Source organism: Phoxinus phoxinus (assembly GCF_949152265.1).
Source record: "Phoxinus phoxinus genome assembly, chromosome: 1".
Taxonomy (NCBI): Eukaryota; Metazoa; Chordata; class Actinopteri; order Cypriniformes; family Leuciscidae; genus Phoxinus; species Phoxinus phoxinus.
In genome coordinates, this window is record NC_136876.1 from 30,813,609 (window position 1) to 30,841,326 (window position 27,718).

Consider the following 27,718-nt stretch of genomic DNA (forward strand, 5'->3'; position numbering starts at 1 on the left):
CACGTCTCCTCTTTGCGCCGAACCGCCCACGCGAGCGCAAGTTCATTCCCTAATTTACCGACGTGCGTCTGTGGAGGGAAAAGTCCGCTGTGCGCGGGTGCAAAATAGGAATGATACATGCGTCGGTGTTCAAAGTCAATTGCGCTGGGTGCCAGATAGGGCCCATAATGTAAAAAAACATGAGACTCTTGAGTCATATTTTTAAAAAGTTGAACTTGAGTGCCACGTTTTTGCTAGACACTAGTGCAGCGGTAAAACATGTCAATGTTTACATAGAAAACCGATGGAAAAGCAGCACAGTGTAATCCAAAAGTAGGGCTGTATTAAACAAAATAAAAGTTTGTGTTTACATAATATATGTGTGTGTATTGTGTATAATTATTTTGTATATATAAATACACACACATGCATGTATATATAAAATAGTTATATTTATATAATATATATATATATATATATATATATATATATATATATATATATAATATAAATCATATACAAATATATATGCAGTATATAAATGCAAATATTTCTCAAATATATATATATGCATGTGTGTGTATTTATATATACAAAATAATTATACACAATACACACACATATATTATGTGTAAACAAACTTTTATTTTGGATTCGATTAATCGCGTAATCTATATTTGTAGAACAACACACTAAAAAAAAGGCTTTAAGATTGCCCCTAAAATCATCACTGTATTTGGCCATCATATTCCAGAAACAGGATGAAATCTTGCTTGACAGGAAATTTTATGGAAATGCTGACTTCTGCTCCGTTGCTCTGTTCAGCACAAATGAAGTCTTTACACTTTGACTGTAAGTTCCCTTTAAGCTGAGGGTGAATGCATAGGCAAATTAAGCTGAGCATGTATTTCTCTGAAGTGTGACTAACCGTGTGTCACTCAGAATGAGGCAGGCTTGTGTGCTATCAGAGGAGCTCCAGTGGCAGAGCTCTTCACTGCGCCCACAGCCACCCACCCCTGGCCACACAGGACCAGCGGACGAGAGCGGCGATGCAGAGCAACACAAAAGCCCCTTTTCATTCCCCTTTCTCTTTTTCCTTTTATAAAAGTGTCGCTTTATCTGTTTAGAGGTGCGCTGAATGGGCCAGAGAGTTGCACTGGCTACACAATCCAAGAGGAGGAAGGGAAGAAGGGAGGACTGGGTGGAAAATGTCTCAATCAGTTCCTTAATCTTTCTGGTCTCGTTCAACAAAGCTGTCACCTTTGAGGAGATCTCTGTTGAATTATTCAAGCTGGAGGTGTGTCAGTGCGGCGACAGCCCCCGACCCACAGGACTCACCGCTCTTTTCAACTTCTCTCCAATGCGGAGACCCAGAGGCTCGAATCAACACAACTGGATGAGTTGTTTTCTAATCCGCACAAGGGTAGCCTTTAATTGAAAACATGTCTCTGGTGATTTTACCTCAATATTGACTGTAAACTACTTGCTTTCCCCCTTCTCTCTCTCTCAATGTCTCTATTGAGCACAAGCACTCCATTAGCTTAAAGTGTGAAACAGAGACTCAGATGTGACTAATTGTTTTAAGAGGGTCCTGAGACAAAAGGGTCAATGAGACCTCAAAGTAGTGATGAAGACAAATCTTTCCACCTGCAGACAGCAACATTGAAAAAGTTTGTGTTTGTGTGTGTGTGTGTGTGTGTGTGTGTGTGTGTGTGTGTGTGTGTGTGTGTGTGTGTGTGTGTGTGTGTGTGTGTGTGTGTGTGTGTGTGTGTGTGTGTGTGTGTGTGTGTGTGTGTGTGTGTGTGTGTGTGTGTGTGTGTGTGTGTGTAAAGGAAACAGTGTTTGAATTTCCTAATCAGATTATTCTGAATCATTGCATTGTCAGCATAGAAACCAAATTAGGACTTTTAATTCCAATACAAAGGATTCCTTGCAGACGTTTTCCAGGGGACCCTTTCAGCTAATAGCATCAGTGTTCTTTTTATTTATTCACAGGCTGTTTGTAATGATAGTAAACACAAAGATAAAAGCTAATGAAATACTTCCTTGCTAATGCATTCACCCGTCCTCTCTGACAGGTCTGCAACTGAAGTTGTGACAAACATGCAGTCATTCTGCAGGTTTGTTATGTTTAATGGAGACAAAGAGTAGGGCTCTAAATCTGAGTGATTGTAGGTAAAAGCAGATGCTGGGTCTTATGATGCTTTTAGCGCCGCTGTAATCCATCGCAGCTCATTGGAGGATGGAGACGCCTGATTGTACTTCACACTACGCTAGACAGATAAGTGTGGACACAGGCAGTGGACATGTAATTTATTGAAATATGAGATGAGATGACTGTCTTTCAGTTGACATTCCAAAAGCCAGAGTGCTAGAAACTACTGTTTATATGTGTGTATGTCTGCACCTAATTAATCAAATTTTGGGGACACATTTATACCCAGAAGTGAGCTAAATCTGACAAAACCTACTTTTGGTCATGCTCTCATTTTTTAAAAATATTTAAAAGATAAGTTTTTTATTTTATTTTAAATTTTAAAAGTTTAGTAACGTTAGGTTAGGTTTTTTCTGCTGAACAAAAGAAGATATTTTGAAGAATATGAGTAACCAAACAGTTAATGGGCCCCATCATATTTTCAATAGGGCCCATCAACTGTTTGATTACCGACATTCTTCAAAACATCTTCTTTTGTGTTCAGCAGAAGAAAGAAATTCATATAGGTTTGGAATAATTTGAGGGTGACTAAATAAAAAAAAATTGGGGAACTATACCTTTAAAGCTACAATATGTAAAAAAAAATTGCCGCTAGGGGTCGCTAACCTCTTACAATAACAAAGTCGTAGGTTGATGACGCATTGATAAATGGAATGATGGGACTTGTCGTCATGCCGAATGATCTAAAAATGTTTATGGATGAGTGAATACATTGATGTTTTTAACATGACTGTGGTATGAAACAGGGCACGATTGCTAATGAGAGACAGATATCAGCGCCACACGTGAGTCCCGCGAATATACAGGAATAAGGACATTTCATTCTACCGAACTATACCCGCAAGTTCTGAATTAATACTCGCACAGGTCAGTTTATTAGACGAATGAATCTTGTGAGGTAACGCAGTGCTGTTTCACTTGGTCTCCACTATCACACTAAACTGCATTTGAGTGTTATGAAAGTTATAATTATTCTATTTGTTAGTTTGTTTGTATGAGACTAGCAGTAAGCTAGATCAACATTGGAATAACTGATCATATTCTAACATTTCATCATGTTGAACGTCTCGGTTACGGATGTGAGTAGGGAACGGAGACGTTACGTCGAATGACGACGAAATGGGGTTCGCTTAGAAGCCTATCATGTTCGAAAGAAATAAAACGAGCCAATGGCAAGGAAATGCCATGGTTCTGCGGGATGTGCATAGCGTAACTCTGCCCCACCGCGTGGGTATAAAAGGGAGGACGACTCTGCAACATGCAGATATGTTTCTTCGGTGAGGAGCCAAGACTGAACTCAGGCTGTTCCAGCGGTAGAGCGGACGTGGCAGGGAACTCAGGGAGTGCTACTCATGGAACGGGACTTACAGAATACACATATGACCCGGAGGGTGTCCAGCCCGCAGGGTGGAATATTTCAACCCTAGGGGTGGCAGAGTGGCTTGCCAAGGGAAAGACACATGCTCAGAGAGGCTTACAGTGGAAATACACATGTGGGGGTCACCCAGAGGGGGAACCATGCACATGGCGGCACCTAGCCAATTGCGAAAGCTGCCGGAGGCATAACTCTGGCGTTCACGTCAACAGCGCTGGAGGAACTCAGGGCTTGTGAGGCTCACCTGAGGAGAATGTCGCACGTATCCAGTCCGTGGAGTGTCGAGCAAGCGAGGACACCTGAGCAGGGTCGTAGTACCGGCTGGTTGAAGCGAGTACACGGGAGGACACTGGCTCCACTCGGAGATTGTAGAATCTGGTGAATGTGTTGGGTGTGGCCCAGCCTACAGCTCTGCAGATGTCTGTTTGCGAGGCGCCATGCGCTAGAGCCCAAGATGAGGCCACTCTTCGGGTGGAGAGGCCCTTCACAATAAGGGGGCACGGTCGACCTTGCTGCTGGTATGCCAAAGCAATGGCGTCCACGATCGAGTGGGTCAACCTTTGTTTGGAGAGAGCTTTTCCCTTCAGCAACCCACCATAACAGACAAAGAGCTGGTCTGAGGTCCTGAAACACTTCGTTCTGTCTACGTAAGCACGGAGGGCGCGTACTGGACAGAGCAGTGCCAAGGCTGGGTCTGCCTCCTCCAGGGGCAGCGCTTGCAGGTTCACCACCTGGTCCCGGAAAGGAGTGGTGGGAACCTTGGGCACATATCCAGGCCAGGGTCTCAGGATCACATGAGAATAGGCCGGCCCGAATTCTAGGCACGCTTTGTCTACAGAAAATGCGTGCAGGTCCCCTACCCTCTTGATGGAGGCCAATGCAACCAGGAGCGCTGTTACGTGATTGATTGATTGACAGGAACTTAAGCTCCACTGATTGCAGAGGTTCAAAGGGAGCACTCTGCAGGGCAGTTAGAACCACTGAGAGGTCCCGAGAGGGAACGAGAGGAGGGCGAGGAGGATTCAGTCTCCTCACTCCTCTCAGGAACCTGATGACCAGGTCGTGCTTTCCCACAGACTTACCTTCGACTGCGTCGTGATGTGCGGCGATAGCGGCAACATACACTTTCAGGGTGGATGGAGAAAGCCTTCGCTCTAACCCGTCTTGCAGGAAGGAAAGCACGACACTGATCGGGCATTTTCTGGGGTCTTCTCGGTGAGAAGAGCACCAGGAGACGAAGAGGTTCCAATTCAACGTGTAGGCATGTCTGGTAGACGACGCTCTAGCGGAAGGGATGTTAGCCACCACCGCTAGTGGTAGGGTACTCAAACCTACCACGTCCCGTCCAGGAGCCACACGTGGAGGTTCCAAAGATCACAGGGTGCCACAGGGTGCCCCGTTCCTGAGAAAGCAGGTTCTTCCTCCTTTCTCAGTAGCGAGACGTACTGACAGCAACTCGAGGCAATTGACATGCGAAAGGCGGTGTGGTCCTGTCCAGGAGCCCACGGCAGCATGTTCATTGCACATGGCGCCCCAGCCCGTGGTGGAGGCATCTGTTGAGACAACATGCCTGGAAACTCGATCTAAGAGCACTCCGGCCCATAGAAAGCTGAGGTTCGTCCACGGGGTGAAGGTCTGACGGAAGGTCGGAGTAACTAGTACTCGGAGCGTGCCTTGTTGCCATGCCCACCTCGGGACTCGATCGCGAAGCCAGTGCTGAAGCGGTCTTATATGAAGCAATCCGAGCGGCGTTGCTGCAGATGCCATATGCCCCAGGAGCCTCTGAAAAAGTTTCAGTGGAACCACACTCTTGCCCTCGAATTGTCTCAGGCAAGTTAGCAGTGACTGCGCGCGCTTGCTCGTTGGCTACGCGCACATGGCGACCGAGTCGATTTCCATACCGAGAAAAGACATCCTCTGCACGGGGCAAAGTTTGCTCTTCTCCCAGTTGACCCGAAGGCACAGACGAGCTAGGTGCCGGAGCACTAGGTCCCTGTGTTCGCAAACCTGGTCTCGAGAGTGAGCTAGTATCAGCCAGTCGTCGAGATAGTTCAGGATGCGAACCCCGTGTTGCCGTAGCGACACAAGGGCTGCCTCGATGACCTTCGTGAAGATGCAAGGAGACAGGGCTAGCCCGAATGGGAGAACCGCGTACTGGTATGCCCGCCTCTCGAAAGCAAACCATAAGAACGGTCTAAGAATGGAGACATGGAAGTTGGTGTCCTTCAGGTCGATCGCTGCAAACCAATCCTGTGGCCTCACACCATCAAAAATGCGTTTGGCCGTGAGCATCTTGAACGGAAGACTGTGAAGTGAACGGTCCAAGAGGCGCAAGTCCAGGATTGACTTTAACCCACCGGTTTTCTTGGGTACAATGAAGTAGGGGCTGTAGAAGCCGGACCTCATTTCGGCTGGAGGGACAGTCTCGATCGCACCCTTTGCCAGTAGGGTGGCGACCTCCGCTCTTATGACAGGGCATTGCCACGACCATAGTGAAGCAGACTCCCCTGAAGCGGGGAGGAGACCGTGCAAACTGAATCGAGTAGCCGAGCCTGATGGTTCTCGCGACCCAGCGGGACAGGTTGGGAAGCTCTAGCCAGGCTCCCAAGGACTGTGCCAGCGGGGTCAAGCGAACCACAGACGTACCCTCGGTGGTGTAGCGAAGCGGAATGACTGGCCCGGACGTGGGTGGCATAGCGGCACGGTGTGGTGGCACGGTCATTAGCCGCGTCCTGACAGAGGAGGCCAGGGAAGGACCAGCGTTCCAAGGGTGCCTGCTCTAGGCCCGTGAGCGGTGCGCACTGTCATCCGAGAACTCTGTGTGCTCAGAGATGGGAATGACAGTTTTTTGTAAGAAGTGGTTCTTCCCTGGCCCTCCACCGGGGGAATGAGTGGCCCTGCAACCACCTCCTAGAAAGAACTGCAACCCATCTCTGAGCTGCCCGTAACGGGAGCGCCGCATCGCTGCGGGGCTGGTATGGGCTGGGGCGCCTTCCTGCGACTAACTCCACGGCACGGCCTGGGTGAAGGCTGCTGCTAGGGCTGGCTGGGAGAGTCGCAGGAGGGCGAGCAGACTGAGGAGACTGAGGCGGCTGAGCCGGCGGCTGAGCAGCTGGCCGCGGGATCAGAGCCTCAGTCTGCTTCTGGGCGGCCGAGAACTGTGGGCAGAGTCCTTGACTGCGCCGCCGAAGAGGCCAGTCTGGGATATGGCGAGTTGAGGAAGCGGGTTCGCTCAGCCTCGCGCATATCAACCAGGCTAAGCCAGTTTTTCCAAGACCACATATGTGGACATCACCGGACCCAGGGAGCATGTGTTCACCTTCGTCGCCCGTATAGCGAGGCCGGTGGCGGCACGCAACTCTTGCAAGAGCCCTGGACCAGCCCCACCCTCGTGCATTAGCAATGAGCACCCTTGGCCTGAAGGATGGGCATAGCATGCAGTGAGGCGGCAGGCAGCCCTGCAGCTCTATAGGTCTCTGCCACCGGAGTAGACAAAAAACCTACTGGCTTTGGGGTGGGTGGGTGCTTAGGGTCGCCATGCCAGTGGAGGCGGAACCCCAGTGTACACACTGGGCGCGACCTCATCGAGGGCAGAGAAGGCGGAAGAGCCCGCTGAGTAGTCTCATGACCTCTTCATGCACGTCCGGGAAGAAAGGAATTGGGGGCGGTCCGACGTGTGTCGGTGCGTTCCCAAAAACCGATCATCAAGCCTTAAGCGCTCGGGACATGGCGTGGCATAGAGTTCTGGTTCAGACTCGGACAATGCTGGCACACCCGGAGGAGGCAGCACAGCCGAGTCTTCTCCAGTGTACCTATGCCCACCTTGTGATGCGGCGATAGAAAAATCTGATCACCCTGGGACCACCAGCCGAAGTATCCCCTCTTGCGGAGAGAATAGATCGGGTGTGGATAAGGGGACTCTCTCTCCAAGGAGATCATTGAGTCTCGATCGTTACATTGCGTTGGTCATGTTCCCGCAATGAGAACATGACGCATCCACGAATGCTGTCTGCGCGTTTTCCCAAACACATCAGACAGCGTCCGTGCCCATCAGCTGATTTAATCTGTGTATCGCACCCAGAAATACACGGGCGAACCGCCTTTAAAAAGACGCGCCACGTGCAGCTCTTTTAGAGAGGATAAAACACAAACAAGCACTGTTGAAGCGCCCAGGGAGAGAGACACGACTGGTTGACCACTGCGCAGATCGGCAGGCAATGTGAAGCTCGCTGGAATTCGCCGTCACACCAACACCTGAAGAGTAGCTCGTCTCGAAGAGTGAAGAGAGATGATCTCAGAAGGGCTTGTGGAGTGAAAAATACTCTTGGCTCCGAAGCGAAAACATATCTGTATGTTGCGGCGTCCTCCCTTTTATACCCACGCGGTGGGGCAAAGTAATGCTATGCAAATCCCGCAGACCCATGGCATTTCCTTGCCATTGGCTCGTTTTATTTCTTTCGAAGATCATAGGCTTCTAAGCGAACCCCATTTCGACGTAACTCAAAGTGACAACGAAAGGGAACTATATAACATTGATTCGTTTTATGTACATTTGCTCACCTATTTAATAAAGTACATACAAGAGTGTATCGACTCTGTCAAGTCGAAATTTGTCATGTGGAGCTCTCGGCATCTCGTAAAAAACGCCACGCTGATATTGATCCTTGTTTTAGTTTAGTAGCCTTTTTTCCCAAAGTCTGCTTGCCATAATCCATAATGTTTAAACGAAACAACAACAGTGTGAGCGTCCCGCTAGACGTAACACAGTTGTCTACGTATGTCGCCATGGTTACTATGGCAGTATGAGCTGAAACCAGGGGTAACGCGGATATTACGTCATTGACAGGCGACAAGTGAACAGGGAGTAAGGGACAAGCCATTATTTAAAATTGGAATTTCTCTGAAATTAAAAATCTTTGAGAACTTTTGGGCAAGTACACAACTGCAGGAAATTTATTATTTATCATGATAATTTTTGGATATTTTATTACAAAGCTTTTACATATTGTAGCTTTAAGGGAGCATCGATGCTCCCTGGTTTTCACAGTGCATTGTGGGATTTTTTAGGGAGCAAAAGTTGAAGTCCACTGGAAGGATTTTACGATCGAGACAGCACTTAAAATGGCCGCCTCCCTGATCCCACCAAGGAAACTGAAGCTTCCCCGGGGGCCGCCATTGATTAGCAGACCATCACCTGCTGTTAGCATTCCATTGACTCCCATTCATTTTGGCGTCACTTTGATTATTTATTTCTAAAGAAACACGACAATGTATAAAAGGCTCCATTACCTTGTATCTTACGTTATGGCCCTGTAGAAGCAGTTTTTGTAAAAAATAGGCTAACGATTGCGTCATAACCACTCGACTCTCTGTCGTCAGTGTTAAATGTGTATTTGCCTTGGTTATTTCTCCTGTGCACTCTCATGATTTATTAAAAACAACTTTATATTAATTCTGCTTCATGCCTTGTAGTACTATAACGTGACAGAACGACGAACCACAAGATGGATAAAGCAGCACCATTCATTGCTCTCCCTCATGAAGGACTTTCCTTGTTGAATTATTCTGCCTGGTTTTATGTCTTGGTTCAGCACTCCATTCTGGACAATGGCACGCTAAAATTGATTTACTTGATGGGAAGAAACTATTATAACCAAATGGAGCTGCCAGAATTGGATTACCTAACATGGCAAGAATATTATTCGATGCCTGGAACATTTCTAACCATCGTTGATGTCTTTGCCCATAAGTCCAGAGCCCAGCCTGCTGCCTTTAATGTAATTCAAAGACGAAAAGCCAGAGGCCACAACAGACGCAGAGCCCGAGCCTGCCACAATGCCATCGCCAGAGCGGATGCCTGAGCCTTTCATTCAGCCTTTCAAGTCCAACGAAGAGTCTGACCATTTGCATGAGTCTGCAACATCGTTCGCCCCCTGTGGTTGTGCTTGTAGAGTATTAGGGCATGGAGGGAAGCCCCGCCCACACACCAGCCGCTGAGGGTGAGCTGTATCTGGCCTCTGTGAAATATTTTGTGGAATTGGAAGAGGTTATTCCCCAAAGCCTGGTCCCGCCCAGCTCCAATTCTCCTGCATCTCCGCTGGTCCCGTCAAACTTCAAGTCTCCTGCGTCTCCGCTGGACCTGCCCGGCATTAAGTCTCCTGCGTCACTGGTCCATCTCCCTCGTGATGGTCCCACCCAGCCTCCCTCTCCCCCCTTTTCTACCGAAGCCAGACAGTTCCTCAACCCTGCCTCCACTGGCTCCCTTCAGTTCCTTGGCTCCACCTCTGTTTGCTCCAGTCTGTTGTGCGGATCTGTCTCTGGTCTTCCGGTCTCCAGCTCTGTCTTGGCAAGTGGATCCTATGGCTCCTCTTTGGGCTGCTGAGCCCATATCTCCACCTCAGCTCGTTGACCAGTCGGCTCCACCTTGGCTTCTCCCTCCCTCGGCTTCACCTGGGACCATCGTCCTTACAGCTCCAATGGGCTCCCTCGTCCATCCGGCTCTGCCTTGGTCAGTCGTCGCTCTGCCTGCGCCTTGACTCCGGGCCTTCAGCTGTGCTTCGTCCCTCCACCCCTTCGGCTCCATTGAGCCCCTCCGGCTCTGCCTTGGTCCTCGGTCCCAATGGCTGCACCTCAGTTCTCCCGCACCCTGTCTCCACCTTGGCCACTCATCACCGCGGCTCTTCCTTGGCCTCCAGGACCTAAAGTGTCACCTGCTCTCTGTGTCTTCTCAGCTCCGTCTGGGTCTCCAACTATCCTGGCTCCAACACTGGTGGTGGTGCTCCGGGTCAATTTCTGGTTCCTCCCTCCATCATCTCATCCCTGGCTCCTTCCCTCATTCCCGTCTCCTCATTGGTGTTTCCCTCTGCCAGCTAGTTTTATTTAGTTCTGTTTAAAATAAGCCCTTTTTCATAAAGAAGGAGTTTCAGAAAGAGATTTCTCTTTTTAGTGTTTTTCGTCGTCAGTGTTAGATATGTATTTGCCTTGTGTATTGCCTGCGTATTCTCCTGATTTATTAAAAATAACTTTGTATTCTTTCTGCTTCATGCCTTGTAGTATTGTAATGTGACAGAAATTGGGAGTTTTTTAATATTGTCATTAAATATATATATTTTTATATATATAGCCTAATATATAGTATTGTATTTTCTGGCAACATTTTAAAACATATACAATTGCTCATATAGTGATACAAGGCTGTTTTGATCAAAGCTGTGTTTATAAAACATATTTTTAATTATATTCACAATTACACACTTTGTAATTATTCATAATTCTTTAACATTGTACGTTGCAAGCTCTATGTGAAGACAATGATTGATCAATGATCATTGATATGTTTTATACCACAATTTTCGATCTTATTAAAATTCAAATAATTCAATATCCGAGGACTCAAATCATGTTAAAGGCCTTCCCACTTAAAGCATAAGTACGTCACAGCAGTCACTATCACCATGACAATAACCATCCCTCTCTCAGAGCCCTTATCGCCTACTCTTTTTCTGTTCTCCCTCCATCTCTGTGTTATGAGCAGGCGATGTTTGTGTGCCTGTGTCTGTGTGTTCAAGGGAGTGAATAGAGCTGAATGGCTTTGAATGGCCAGTCTGTCAGGTCACCTGTAGACAGTGATGGTGGGAGAGGGCTGCGGGCTGAGCCAGAGGGCATTTCTGAAGGAGCCCGAGTGCCCTGATTCACTCTGAATCATTGAAAGCCCTCACCATGCACCACAGAGACCTGTTCTGTCTCTTTCTCAAACAAAATGGCTAAAAGCATTCAATTGACACACAAACACACATGCAGACCCATGGAAAATAAAATCATAAAGTAGGTCTATGCAGATTCTTTGGGTGCTGTATGTTCAATATTAATTCAGAGTCGTAAGTGTTCTTATTCAAAATGGTAGTTGATCAATATGGGTTTTTCAATGGCTGATTCGTTTGTGGTCTGAGATGCCAATGCCATTTTAATAGTTGTAAAAAAAAACTTAACATTTGGTTGTTTTGGTTGATACTTTATTCTGACATTTTTTGTACAATTTTGTATTTTTAGGTTCAATAAAATTGTATATTTGAGATATATTCATATATTTTATTTATTAATTATTGTTTATTCTATATTAAATATTCAATAATTTTGTCATATGTAATTTTATGTATTTCCAAGTGAAAAGATTTTAGTGATAATGGTGATATGTGTAGACTAATAGAAATACACGTTGATTATTTTGATTTACTTTATATTTTTTTACAGTGTGTTTTTGATGTGATCAAATTGAGTCTTAATAGAAATGGATACTAGATTACATATTTGAGAATTACATCATAGTTTTATGATAAAACAGAGGGTTAATGTTTATTTTTATCTTTTATCTCAACATAAAATAGGTGTTAAATATTTTTTGGTAACGTCTTTGAATTAATCAATTTTAACAGTACTGTGCATTGATATTAGCTACAGAGAAGTTGATGCATCAGTATTGCTTAAAATGGTAACATTTCAAACACAAACCGAGTGTTTGAGCTGTGTACTCTTTCTTTAATGCAGAGGAGAATGTGACAGCGTGTGTCAGAATGGTTTCCCCCTACATAGGGCACATGTATTTGGTACGATAAACCTCTTCATTAGCTGGTCACATGTTACGCCCCAGAGCAGAAACGTTATTTTTGTTCATTTGTCATCTTGAGCGCACAGCCGAGTGAACGGGTTGTCAGTGAATGCACAAGAAGGCATGCATACGTGCACATACACACACATATACATAGCAAGCAGCTTACTAGGACTGTGCTCATTGACCTGATAAATGCATAAGAAAATCCAGCAAAATAAACACACCAAGACACATTTACACCAAAAAAATGGACTCCTGGGCTGTGTGTATTTGTAAGCACTCCAACACATGAATGCAAAAAAAAATAAAAATAGACTAATGTCTCTCTCTCTCTCTCTCTCTCTCTCTCTCTCTCTCTCTCTCTCTCTCTCTCTCTCTCTCTCTCTCTCTCTCTCTCTCTCTCTCTCTCTCTCTCTCTCTCTCTCTCTCTCTCTCTCTTCTCTCTCTGTTCTTCATGGCTGCAGGAACATTTCGAGGTGTCTGTAAGAAGATTGACCACTTTCCGGAGGATGCAGATTATGAGCAGGATGCAGCAGAGTATTTACTACGTAAGTGTGTCAAAACACCACACATCAGAGGCGTTTTCTCTGATGAGGCAAGACAAAATAAATTAGATGAGAAAATAATCGACTACAAAACAAACAAATATTTCAAAATATGACTTCAAATACTGTGTAAATCACATTTTTTTATGAAGTAACACTGTCCAACAGATAAATTGGGAGGCAACCTCTCTTTTAGCTGCGTTTAGGTCTTACTGAGATCCTATTTGTGACATAAATGTGAAGGCCAGGGAATGGTATAACAGGCAATAAGTCATTTGAGGAGACGTAGTGCCTCCATGCCACTGTGATTGGCTGATTGTGTAGTGGGTGTGATAATGCCTACCTATCATGGCCCACAAATTGCTTTAATGGGTCAAAATGCTAGTAATTAATTACAAACAACTCACCCACTCTGACATTATCACTGTTGGTCCCGTCTGAATCAAAACAAACTTAAAATTACTTTTTTAGCAAGCACTCTTTGAGGTGCACCTTCATGCCTGACAAAAAAAGAAAAAAAGATACACAAAATATGATTGTTACTGTATTTTTGGAGTTGTCCTTTTTTTAAGTTATATATAAATGCATAAATGTTATTCATAATAAACTATGCATGTTAGTATTATTAAAAAGTATCAATATACACTATTGTTCAAAGGATTGAGGTCAGTGACTCTTTTTTTTAATATATACATTCATTTAAAAAAATATGCATTCAATTAACGGTAGAGACATTTATATAATGCTACCAACTATTTTTATTTTAAATAAATGCTGTTCTTTTGAAATCAGAGAATCTTGAAAAACAAGATAATAAAATTGGTGTTCTCATAAACCATAAGCTTCAAATGACATATGAATTTATACTCGAATAAAAACTTTCAGAAGTCCACTGAACACACAGTCACATCTTCTTCACACATCTTACTGTCTCACAGTCTCCCAGACTGATCATATGCATAGAGAAGGGTCATATTGGTGAGATGGATTTTTCTTGTTTAGTCCTGCTAGGTTTCTTCAGTTTTTGCAATGACCTCCACACTTTTTACCATCGTATAGATTAGGTGCAGCATGTCTTGAAATTGCTTGGTGACTGAAGCCGAACAAAGTAGATGCACGCATTCAAGCATGTCATGGTTTATGCTTAGTGATAAATCATGCTTACCCACAAGCCTTTACACTGTCATGGTCATTTGGTTGTACTATTTAAGTGACATCTTCTTTAACTGGCTCCCCTATGTAAATTCGTACATATTCTTGGAATATGTTTGTTCTCTCAGTTGTGTGTTTTTGCTTGCGTGTTTTAATGCATATGTCAATTACATAATTTATGATGAGGCGCCCAGCAGATTCCTGTGATTATGAATCTCTGCTGCAGTGCATACAGTGACACATTAAAAGGATAGTTTACCCAAAAATAAAAAATATTTCAATATTTACTCACCCTCATGTTGTTCCAAACCTGTATGCTGGATTTTTCCTGTGAAACACAGACGTAAAACATTTTTAAGAATCTTTATTCATGAATGAACAACAGCACTGAGAAAACTGCTACCTTGATGGCGCGGCATCAAACGGTACAAGACTTTTATTTAACTTTTATTTGTTTTAAAATTAATTATTTTCATGTATCCCCCACCATCTAACCACAATTATTTATTTAATTTTCTCTCTGTGTTTTTTTATTTTTTTATTTTTTTTGCAGGGGTGGAATCATGAAATTACCAGTGGTTTTCTCAGTAATGTTTCTTCATCAAAGCAGGCAATCGGATGTAATTTAAATAAATATGTGGGAGAGGGAATACTCACAATGCTGCTAATGACCCATAAATACACCCTGGACAACTATAATTAGACCTTTTACATTAACAGGCATTTTGAGGTGCAATTATAAATTATAACGTTATTTGCATATTAATGATTTAATGATAATAATATATTTTTTAATGATATACATTTTTTATCAATATACCAGTCAAGTGTGGGCAAATGATAACCATCCTTGCAATTATAGGGGTTATGCATTCTAATGAAATATACATGGATTAGTACCATAGGTTTTTAAGCCCCCATGTGTTAGTAGAATGTTCCTCTAATACTTTCTAGTCACAATTAAACGGAAGTAGCAACAGTCAGATCTTTTCTTCCATATCATGATGTACAGATTATCGAAAAAGAAGAAAGGTAGGGTGAGGACTTGGATCTATGCATCGGTTGTTGATTTGGATTTTGAGATGTGGGCTTTGCACTCAGAAATGAAGATGAGCTTGCAGTTGATTGTTGAGGGGCATGGTTCAGGGTGACTAAGTGTGTTTCACACACTGTAAAAAAAATCCCGTATTTTTTACGGAATAATGCTGGCAACTTTGGTTGCCAGAACAATTCTGTAAAAAATACATTAAAACTGTAATCACCTTTACGGAGCAGCATGTAAGTTTTACATTTTAAACTGGTATATTTAACAATGGATTTCAGCAATATTGACATGGCCATAAAGTTATTGAACAAATTCCTTCAGTAAGAATTGAAAACACCTGATGTTAACAAGCAGAATCACTGAAGGAGAAAACCATAATTAAAGTCACCATTATGGAGATGAGTGTGTGTTTTAGTTGGGCTCTTTACCCTTAAATTATTACTTTAAGTTTTTGTTTGGCTGTTGTACATGAGCTATAACAGCAGATGAACAAATAGAAAAGGTGGTCTGATGATGTTGGTTGTGTTTTAACATAATCATCAATTCACAATCATTTAACCTGAATCACTGAACTCATATGAGTTAGGTTTATTTTATTAACTTTAGCTGCATAATATGTTTAGCCTTTTCAATGAAATTCAAATAATCAAATCAATAAAAATACAAATAAAAAAAAAAGTATCCATATTAAAAAATGTTTTGGCAACACAGACATATCAAGATTTAGCGTATGAATCTCAGCAATGGTGACAAACAGATCACCTCTGATCATAAGCTCATTATTTATTCATGCAGCAATGCATGATGGGAGCCATGAATGAGTTTTGATTGGTAAAACCCAGAATGCACTGCAACATACTTTATAAATGTCACCATTGTTGAGATACACAGGCTGATTATTGATGTCTGTGTGTCTCTTTTTTGAACAAGATAAACTTTTTAGAAATGATTTGGATTACATTGTAAAAGTTAATAATATTATGATGTTCAATGACGGTACCACTATAGATAATAAAGTAACCTAACTCATGAATTGGACTCTATATGAGTTCAGTGATTCAGGTCAAATGATTGTGAAATGATGATTATGTTAAAACACAACCAACACCATCAGATCACCTTTTCTCTTTGTTCATCATCTGCTGTTATAACTCATGTACAGCAGCCAAACAAAACTTAATGTTAATAATTTAAGGGTAAAGAGCCCAACTAAAACACACACTGATCTCCATAATGGTGACTTTAATTATGGTTTTCTCCTTCAGTGATTCTGCTTGTTAACATCAGGTGTTTTCAATTCTTACTGAAGGAATTTGTTCAATAACTTTATGGCCATGTCAATATTGCTGAAATCCATTGTTAAATATACGAGTTTAAAATGTAAAACTTACATGCTGCTCCGTAAAGGTGATTACAGTTTTAATGTATTTTTTACAGAATTGTTCTGGCAACCAAAGTTGCCAGCATTATTCCGTAAAAAATACGGGATTTCTTTTACAGTGCATATGAACCAAACCCAGGTCAGTTAAAGTGAACCAGAAATTATACATCTGCCCAAGACCACTTGGAGTGCACAAACAAACTAAGAAAAAACACCCTAAATCACCCGAAAGATCAAACGCACAAAAAATATATTTTTTAAAATGCATGTTATATAATGTATTGTGAATGATTCATCTGTGTATATTTTTATTTTATTTTTTGACCATATAATTTCAAATCGATTAATCACGATTAATTGCATAAACATTTTGTGTGTGTGTAAAATAGATAGGGTGACTTTTTATTTCATGTCGACTTTAAGGGGCTATTTTGTGCGTTTATCGCTGTCGGGCGGAAAACTCATAAGAAGAGAATTTTTTTGTTTTCCTGTAAATCATTACTATTGGTCAACTTTATTGTCTATCTGTGGGTTTTGAAAATATTTAACCTATAAAAAAAGTATTAAAAAAGACTTTGTGACTAAACCTCGTATAACTCTGTTGGATCCTCAAACTGTCGGCAAAACCTCATATTGTGAATGAAGTGCCGCATGCGGTTTGGACCATCTGTGCTGGTTTGCAGTGCAAGAGTAAATTAAGAAATGGTTCTTTGAATAAGTACAGCATTTCCATAGTCAGTCAGCCAATAAATAGCCAGTGCGAAGCACTTCATCTTTTATAACATGAGACTTTGGCCAAATGACAGAATAAGCTGAGCACCCACATAGCTACAATAAACTGTATAACCTGTATGTTGGCGAAAACTTAATGCACTTACTATCTCAGATCTGGCCGTTCTAATGATGGGCAATACACGTTTGTCTGACAGTCGCTGGTCAAGAACCTCATAACTGCATCTGAGCTTGATTTTGGCAAGACGTGTCTGACCATATAATTATGTAAATCCACAATATCAACTTGGACAACACAGTGTGTAATTATTTAAAAAATACAGTGTTTTTTTTTTTTTTTTTAGTTTCCAGAAAAGTAGCAGTTTTGGACTTAAAGGGTTTCCTTCTGACAGAAAGGATGTGCTGTTGTTGCATGTAGAGAGTGAAAATGCTTCAAAAATCTATGCGAAGAAAAATACAAGTATATGAGTTTGGAATGGCAAGAGAGTGAGTAAATAATGGCAGCAATGAAATTTTTCATTTTTGGGTGAACTGTTCCTTTAATAACGAGTCCAACATCAGCCTTCCACACTGGAGATTTATGGCGAGACTGATGTGATGTGAGATCTTACTGCATGTAAACAACAAACCACAGCAAGCGAGGTTTCTGCCAATAACTATTTACACTAGACGTCTTAGACTGAATTTTCACAAGAGATGAGTATAGCGTGATCAGTGTCGGCATGTTTAAAAATACAGACATCCTACCCAGACTTTAAAGGCAGGATAGAGAGAAAACAGGAGACCAGAGGCATAGTTTATAACTTTGCGCTACAGCTCCTTTCACTGCTCTGTTTATCCTGCTATTGGCATGTCATTCACAGTAAACAATGCAGAGAAATACATTCATGAGCTCTATAAATATAGCCTACATCTGTGAGCAAAATGTAGAGCTGATTATGAAGGAAATGCAGTCAAAATGGTTCATTTCTCTGCCTCTGATTCCCTCGATCTTTATCTGTCTCTCTCATAGCGTACTTTAGTTACCCTTGAGATGACTGTCTCTCCCTGTGAGCATTGTTCTAATTTCTCTGTTATTCATTTGAAGCAGAGGGCCGTGTCCTCTGGCCTAACATGCTCTGCATGCGGGTTCAGATGGGCATTTCACATTCTGCCCTGCACATCTTTGTGTACAAAATGCCCACCGCACAGACTTTAGGGGATTTGCTAGGCTGATAACCTCGGCTTGTTAGCCAGAGAGGCCCATCCATCCAGTTTTCAAAGTGGAAGTCTCAGCCAAGCACAAATAAATGTTTAAGTCATCCCACAGAGGTATTATTACCCTACGTAGATCTTACCTGTCAGCGAGGCGATGGACCCATCAAGGACGCAGATGTCATCCCTTTTGTTGCATGCTAATGCTCTGTACAATCCTCTTCAATAAATATCTCCCGTTTCCAGCTGTAATTAAGCACAGCTCGGCCACTGATCCATTTTTCAAGGATGGCAGGAAAATCGGATGATGGAGGAGTATTTTGTCTTCCCCCGGGCACCAATATATTAATGAGGTGTGCCATGGGAGACTGCTGATCCACTGAGGAAAGAGAGAAATGAAGAAGAGGGAAGGAGAGTGACATTTGTTATAGAAAGACAATGAAACCATAGTGCAGTTGCCTTCATAAACAACTGACCCCATTTGATCATCAAGGAATGCACATCTGTTTAATGCTCAAACAACATTTAAAGTCATGTATTCTTTTATCATAGACTACATGGAAAAATAACCAGATTTTTGCTCGTTACTCCACCTTTCAGAATTCATAATTTAAGAATTGGCTTCCTTTAACTGAAAAGGCCATACATGATATTGAATCGAAATTTCAATTGGAGTTATAGGAAAAGGAATAAGTGAACTGCAGTTCGAAGAAATTCAACAGTCACACAGAGGGACTTCAGTGGTTTTGCAAGAAAACATAATTATGTCATTAATTTGGACATATTCTCTCTCTTTTGGCTGCTCCCATTAGGGGTCGCCACAGCAAATCATCCACATGTTTATTTGTTTTACGATGGATTCCCTTCCTAATCATTTTGACTTGTTATACCTATTTATTCCCTGATATATTTTAATGTATTTATCTATTAAAACGGTCAAAGCATTTAAGAGCCATTAAAACAAATAGTAATTTTGGCATATAGCGCCGTAAAATGTCCACCTCATTGTTTCAGATATCTTTATAAAAAATAATAAGTATATCCAAATTTGAGGTAGATCCTTGAGAATTAATGATTTTCCATGTATAAGTGCTTTTATCACATTCTGTCAGCTTACTCAATGCATGCAAGTCTGACTGTCTAACTCTTCTTTACAGCGCATGCAAACGTTATGTTTTTGCATGAATGGTTCATTGATTTGCATTGTTTTTATAAAGAGTGGATTTACATAGCTATCAGTGTGTTGTTGTAAATATAAACATCAGTGTCAATTATTGCATGTATGCAGTAAAGGATAATGAAAAAGCTAAGCTAATGCATTTTCCTATCACATTCACTTGTTATTTCATCTGTAGACATGATTGCCCCTCTTGTTCCAAAATATTTATTTCTTAGAGGATAAGCGCTCAGAAGGGCAAATGCTGCAGTGCTGCGGTATGCATAGCAATAGAGTACTGATAAGGGCAGTCAACTAGGCTATTGACATTGATCCTGACACTCTCAGACGCCCCTCCTTTAGCTTTTATCCTGTTTCTGAAGAGGCTGATCAAGCCTGATCTGAGGCAGAGTGAAGGAGCGAGGAGTTCAGCTAGTCTGAGAAGCCCCATGTGTGCTCCATTTTCTGATCCAGAACTGTCCACAAATAATTGGATGGAAGTATGAGGCATTTTGGACAGATGCTGTGTGTTGCAGTGCTCAAATCTGCGACGACTTAACTAAACACAGACCTTCTTGTGGCAGAGCACCATCAGATGGCTCATTCAGGATGGAACCTTTAAATGCCGGGTTATTAGACCAAATACCTTTGTATTGATTTTTAATTCTCTTAACATCTATGAGAGAAGAACAGAGGAGACAGTCTGATTTATACCATACATCTAAAACATACCAACCTATGTGTATCATAAAATAAGTAATTATGTCAGTAAATCTTATAGGGATAGCTCTCCAAAAATGTCATGATCTTTTCACTATTATGTTGTTTGAAATGTTTGATTTTTCAGTGGAACTCAAAAGGAGTTATTTAGCCGAATGTCTAGGTTGTTTTTTTCCATACAGCAAAATTAAGTACTTTATCACTCGCGACGCTACCATTGGGCCCGTCCGGGCCCGCCCATTTTGACCCAGGCCTATAGTGAGTAGTGAGTGATTTTCATACTAGCAGTTCATCCAATAAGCAGCCCGAGGAAAGCTTTGAGTGAAAGCTTCTCAGCCAATCAGCGGCTTCTACCCCACGTGTAGACTCTTAAGCCTCCCCACAGGCTGCATCGTCACCAGCAATTGATGCAGTGAAATGCATGACGTTGGCGCGCAAGCTTTTCAAGCAAGCTTAATGAGACAGACTTTTTTTACAGTCTGAGACAGACACAGACAGTAGCTATTAGCTAATAAGAAACGCAAAGCAAAGCAGCTTGTTTTCATTTAAATTCAGCAAGAAACGCTCCGAGGAGCAAGAGGGGGAAACTCCTGCCATTTTAAGTAAGAAAAGCGCTGAAATGGAGATGAAGGGGAACCCAGTGTTTTTTTTGCCTTATTTTAACTGACCCATCCAGTTTTCTGAAGGCCCACCTATCCTGGCGTCAAAATCCTGGCGCCGCTAGTGCTATATATACCACGAGAGGTCATTCTATATACTGTATCCTAAAGGGCAATTTTAGAAATTAATATTTATTAATAATATAGCACAGCTTTTAGCGCTTTATTCAAAATACTTATCTAATAAAAATGTTAAAGAAACAAAATCATCCTTCTGCTGAATATAAAATATAGTTCCTGACATGTGAACTGTATTGTAAATGTGATCTCAAAAATATTGTGAGTCTCCCTCTGTACTTTTTACAGTGACACTAATTTGGTTGGGTTTGCTTGTATCTCCCTCAGGAGCGGTGAGAGCGTCCAGCATCTTCCCCATCATGAGCGTTGGGCTTCTGTTCATGGGCGGTTTGTGTGTGGCTGCCAGTGAGTTTTACAGGAGCAGACACAATGTCATCCTCAGTGCTGGAATCTTCTTTGTCTCTGCTGGTAAGAGATTAAACCCACTGCATCAGTGCGAGCGCTCTCAGCCTGTTTATATTTTTAGCTTTAGCATATTTCACTCTTGCCACAGTCAATGGTCCAATCCAGGGCTTCCCCACATGATAGAAAGTGTTGTTGGGTTCCGAATACAGCATGTTGAAAAAAGATTAGTTCACAGGTTAGGATGTCATTCTCCCCATAGACTCTGCAGATCCATGTTGACTTCCCAGATTAACTCTGATTATTGACAAAGGAAATGGATGGGCCGGCTAGAGCAGTGTAAACAAACAGCAGGCCAGCATATTGACCCACTGCTGTAGTTCTGGCCTGGAAAGGGGTGACAGACGGGGATCCTCAAACAGAACTGCATGTTGGTCAAATATTTAGAGAAGAGCCCATTAGGACCTCATGAGCACACAAATGAGCCCAACTCCCTCCGTTAGAACTGAATTATGATGAATCAATCCTCATGACTGCAGCGAACGCACTGCCGATGACTGAGCGTTGCTTTGTACACAACAATGTGCTTCAAATCGCCTCATCCTATTGGTTATGATCTAAATATTCAACTGCAAACTGGTAATTATTTATCCTTCAATGTGATGGCGATGATAAAAAGATAATTAAAATGTTTCAATTGTTCTTTTTTTTTCTTTGTTCCGCATGGCTGATAAGCGATGCATTCTTGTGTAATGATACGGAATGATGAGCCACAGCTGCGTGCTGAGCCATAACTTTCTCTCTCTCGCCCTCTCCTCTGCTTTTACTCTTCACGCAGGCCTAAGTAACATCATCGGCATTATCGTGTACATATCCGCCAATTCAGGTGACCCGGGCCAGAGCGACTCGAAGAAGAGCTACTCGTACGGCTGGTCTTTCTACTTCGGTGCCCTGTCCTTCATAATGGCCGAGATGGTGGGCGTGCTCGCTGTGCACATGTTCATCGAGAAACACCGGAAGCTGCGTGCCAAGTCCCGCACCGAGCTGATCAAAAAGTCGGCCTTCAGTCGCATCCCCAGCTACCGCTACCGTTTCCGCCGGCGTTCCAGCTGCCGCTCCAGTGAGCCCGCCTCTCGTGACGCTTCGCCCATGGGCAAGAGCGGGTACACGGGCCCCGCTGCGGCAGACATCTCCATGTACACCCTGTCCAGGGATCCCTCCAAGGCGACAATGGGTGCCTTGCTCAACTCCGAAAGAGAGTTTTTGCAGGCTCACAACTCCAACACTAAGGACTTCAAAGATGCTGCCAACAGGAGGACCACTCCAGTCTGAGAGAGTATAAGCACAGAGGAAGTGCCATGGCCAAGACGTTACAACCACAGACTTGAGCTGGACCCCAGCAGGAAGAAGAATTCACTCGAGGCCTGCAGGGCTATAACCCTCTTTCTATAACAGTATATATAAATATAGATGGTAATTGTTAGATCATTGGTGCTTCCTTTTAATCCTAATTTTTCAGTCACTGTTTCTGTTGTTTCTCCTAAGTCACACATCCCTTCCCCTAAGGGCTACTCGAGTAGAATGCTAGTCCTCTCCTCAGTGTCATTCATTTTGCGATTGAAGTTCCTGAAGTGCACAAAGGTAGCCCAGCGAAACTGTGACGCCCTCTGAGGGGAGGATTGTTCCGCTTCTGACAGATGAACCGAAAGGCTGTCCCGATACTCGCCTTATGCACAGCTCAGTAGCCCATAGCTGTGAGTGCCGCCTCACAATCACAAGATTGTATACAATTGTTGGTTTCTCTCCCGGGTCGGAACTTGAGCCCACAACTAGTGCCACTGTCTAATGCTGATCACCCCCACTCATCCCACCTACACACTGCCCACGAGCTACTTGGCCGGGCTCTGCATGCCATTCACACAGTTATTTTATTTTTTTACGTTTACTCCCAATATTTCCATTTCAAACACCCCAGATTCCCCTGCATAAACTTTTATAACAGGGTTAAAGTGCTTGTTATTAAATATGATATTTTAGCCCACCCAAGTTTTTTGGTATTACATTGTTTTCATTGAGATTTAAAAAAATAATATATAGCGAAAGGTTTTCTGTGAGATTTCCTTGATAAGAGGTTTAATGGAGGCCCTTGTGCTTATTAATATGGATATTGTGGTCATTATTGCTGTAGAGTTTTCTTCATCTGTTAGCGAAAGAAAAGCAGTTGGCTGCCAAATGTAGATTTCTTAATTGTGTATAGTTGAAATATTTTTAGAGAAAATATTGTTCACCAAAAGTCAAAAGGAACTGCCCTGAGTACTTGGATCCTTCACATATCATGAATAGACAAGCCTCTAAATGGGCTAATGGGATTTTCAGGTTCCAGTCCAAACAACAAACGCTATGCTTATGAACATGCAACACCTCTTTTAAAATATATACTGCTCATTCTATCTACATTAATGCTACATCAATGCTAACCTGAACTTAACTACAAAATATATATGTATACTGTACTTTAGTTGCTTAGTTAATGTTATCAATATCATAATGATTAATATTAAACTCCAAGGGCTTTTGGTTTTCAAACAACAAGCATACAAGGGCTTTAAAGAAGTTTAGCCAACAGAGAAAACAACAGATCTGCCCTTAAAATTGTTCAATTGAAAGAAAAAAAATGATTTACCTGACAATATTAATGTATGCAAAACACATCCAGACGTGATGATGATATAATGTATATTATACGTTTTCCTTTGCATTGGTCACAATTATTAATCCATGTGTCAGTTAGGTAGAAATGGAAGTAGATCTTGAAACATCTATAATAATGTAGTTTTTCCAGAAATTCACCTCATATCAGAACCCCCAAAAGCTGACGTGCATGTACTTTAGCTTTCAGATTCATGCAAGCAAGTCGCTCATCTCCAGTTTTATTTCATTCAGCTTACTGAAGTCATGCTAAAGATCTGCCGCCTCACTGGAAATATTACTGTAAATGTTGCCTTTTGTTTGGATCCACTTTATGTTGTGAAATCGTGCTGTTCTGGGTCCAAAACTAAGTGTTTCATATTTGAAGGAGTCCACCAGAGTGCGTCCGGCACAGTTGAACAGTTTAACCCTTCAAGTCTCTCTCAGAGCACCTAGTGCCTGTCTCTTCTGCCTACTCCGAGCACCCATCGCTTTCGCTCGCTCGCTTGCTCCTTCATCTCCATCACAGTCTCGCATCAGCTCCTCTTTACTAGGACTGTTATTGCTCAGCCAATCACATCCATAGAGTCTTAGGCCCTGTCACTCACCACTTAGGCCTGCAACATTGTGTACGTGACCTCTCAATGAAAACAGCAGTCTCAGCTCGATACGTGCTGTAGAAAAAAAAGCACACCTTTTAAATACAGTAGTTTACATCAATAAAGATAATAGTCGGAGAGATATTTAAAGGTTTAGAAAAATAAAGTCAGTTTCAAGAATGCCAACAATGCACTCTTTGTCTTCTTCACAAAATGTGTGCAAACTGACCGTCTTATTTGAAATAATGCACAAACAATGTTTTGCAAACGAATATTAAAGTCAACATGAAATCGAAATTGACCCGATTTACTTTCTTAATTCACATTACAGGTACAATTGGTTCACATTATTCCAAAGAAAGTAATATATAATAATAATAAAAAATCGTAATCTTTCATGAAAAGTCAAACTGGTTTTCCTTTTCGGCTAATGTCAGCAATAGGGCTCCATACCAATTACAATTGCACCTAACTACCCTTTTTTAGAATACCTTATGTTGCAATAAAATTATAATGAAAAATGACTCGCGGTTCAGTGAAGTAGTGAGTTCAAGGCTGTTTCGTGAATCTTTTCATTCAAATTAACCGGTTTATATGAGTCATTGCTCGTGAATCAAACATCACGGCTCGTACTGTGAATGAAACTTTGATGCAGACTCTTAAGTTGCCTTTTCACCTTTTCCATTGTGGAGTAATGCTGCTCTGATCACATGCGTATTCTGATATTTTCAGAGCTTCGTTTTGAGCTTCTGGTGTGTTAAACTATTTAAACTTTTGCTGCTAGATTGTATGCAGCTGACTGACCAGTTGTGAAACTGTGAGCATGAGGTTAGATTTTCTCTACAATTTCTCTAAAACTGGCATTAATAAATAATTATGGAAATATTAATTTAGTTGATTAGCCCTAGAAAGTCTACTATGCTTTTTTTCAAATGTATTTTTGGTCATTTGTTTTGTGTGGATATATTTTAAAATTTTGTGAAACTGCCAGTAGAGGGCAAAGTGTAACAATCGTATGTGAATGTTGGAGAAAGTGGAAAGGTGGCTTATCAAGATAATATCTGACGAATCTGCATATGAATGAAGGCACATAAAGCTGGCTGTCACCAGCAGTAACTTGCGATTGGTTGTCACAATTTCTTGGTGCATTTGAGACTATTTTAGTTGCAGTCTGGAGCCTTGAGGAATCATACAAATCATGTAATACAGAGACCACTTTTGATGGTATTTTTCAATAAACATCACAAATAAGTCACATTATGTCAAATTTCATGTTGACTTTAACACAATGAGGGTACACCCATTCCGTGCCCCATACCCTATTAAACAATTATATCCTGTCATGATGTTTAACTACTGGCCTATCTAGTATCTATGTTGATTGAGAGGTCAGTGACAGGTATGTGTCTTCACGCATCCGAAGATAAATCCTCCACAGCCAAGCCTGGAAAAGCATTTAAAACACTCTCTCAAAAAAAGCCGATCATCATCAGAGACGGGGGTAAAAAGCCTCAAGAGTTTGCCGGGAAACATTTAAGTGACTCGCATGCACACGACGCACAGGTAAAACATTCATCTAGCTCAAGTGCTTCTGACAAGAGGAATGAGTGAGAGCTATCTGGGCAGTTCATCAAGCCCCCCTAGAAGGGAAGGGAATTTAGTATGCCAGAGAGAGCACAGCTTACCAGCAGCTTGTGCTATAAAATCAATAGGAGCCCTGTCTGTAGCGTATGAGCTCCAGGCTGCACCTCTTCATCTTCAATAGGGCAGCATTGCTTGATTTGGGCCAATGTGAGTGAGAGCTGAGCTGTCAGACTGAAGGCTCAGAGACATTGGAGCACATAGGACCTCCAAACAGGTGGACAGCTGCACGTCTGCGACGAGAATCGTCCCACGGAGCCGAATAAAAGTGCAGCAGATCTCAGGTGTGCGACTGGCTGAATGCAAATATGCAGGTGAGCTTTTTTGTCAGTGGCATTACCTGAGGCGAGTCTCTCAAGAGGCTTTGTTTTGGTGGATAGGGAGGGGTCTCCACCCTGTGGGTCTGCGGCCTTGAGGTTGGTCCCTTGCAGGGGTGAGTGAGGGCATCCATGCAGGTGGTATTGAGTGAGTGTCTTTTGGAGATCAGGGAGATCTGAGTCATAGACACAGAACAGGGCAGGTTGATCGTGCGAAGATTACCAACAAAAGCATTGCTATTCCTCATGGGCACCCACCAGCTTGCTCCAACATAGCAGTAGCCAGATAACTATCACACAAAGGTCATGTTTTTCAGCCGGTGCTTTCCTTTCCCCTCCCTATTCACCTGTTTGCCCCCTTTTGAGCCCTTTAACCTGACACCATCTACATTCTCAAGTAACCCCCAACCACTTGGAAAAACGTGCCTGTGGTGACGTTTTTGCAAAATAATATTATGTTGCTTCTTGCGTGTTTTGTGAAACTTTCAAAGTGAAATGTCCAGTGAGTGGTGTTTAAAAGGCATTCAGTTTAATCCAAAACAGATGAATGTGAATCTGACAATGTTGGTTGTTGTACATATCACAACAACTGGAAATTAAATGTCTGGTGAGAGGCACTAAAAGGTTAATGTTCGCTCTTAAAGCAAAGGTTCCCTAAAAGGGTGTTTTCTCGTTGATGCCATAGAAGAACTATTTTTCCCCAATAAACCTTTCAGTGAACAGTTCTTAAAAGAACCGTTTTTCCGTAGTGTGAAGAAAATTTTAATAATCTAAAGAACCTTTTTTGCAATGGAAAAATTATATGGATGTAAAAGGTTCTTAATGGAACCATCAATGCCAATAAAGAACCTTTATTTTTAAAAGTGCTGTATTGAATTTGAAATAGCATACCACCTAGACTAAATCCTACCTTAAACCTTACTGATAGTGTCAACAAAAGTAAATGAGACATAAAAACATATTTGCTTAAGCAACCGTGCCATGTTAACTTGCTTCTACGAGTGTTTGAGCTATTTTATCATTACTCGTGTTTCTTGTGTTTACTCATACCTGACAGCTCCGCAATGCAGTACCAGGTGAGCTAACAAGCAAGTTTATTACATTACAAATGCTATACATAAGGAGCTGGTTATGTGATGCAAACATCAAAATGTATTTACAAATCATTCATTATGGTAAAGGTGTTTTGACATCGAAACGTATTATTGTGCAAGGAACCACACGAAAATAAGTCTTCATTAATCAATAATCTGCCCCTGTAATTACAATTTAGTATTTGAACAGGAATAAAA

The 27,718-nt window shown here is 42.1% G+C and overlaps 1 protein-coding gene across 1 annotated transcript in view; it reads left to right on the top strand.

Moving 5' to 3' along the window:
- The window catches only part of cacng3b (calcium channel, voltage-dependent, gamma subunit 3b), a 43,752-nt gene extending 16,490 nt beyond the window's left edge, over positions 1 to 27,262 (top strand). Inside the window, exons 2-4 of the mRNA XM_079623846.1 lie at positions 12,642 to 12,725; positions 21,107 to 21,247; positions 22,020 to 27,262. Of these exons, the coding sequence (XP_079479972.1) occupies positions 12,642 to 12,725; positions 21,107 to 21,247; positions 22,020 to 22,513 (719 nt within the window). The 3' untranslated portion in view covers positions 22,514 to 27,262. The remainder of the gene's footprint in view (positions 1 to 12,641; positions 12,726 to 21,106; positions 21,248 to 22,019) is intronic.
- The last annotated feature ends 456 nt before the right edge of the window (positions 27,263 to 27,718 follow it).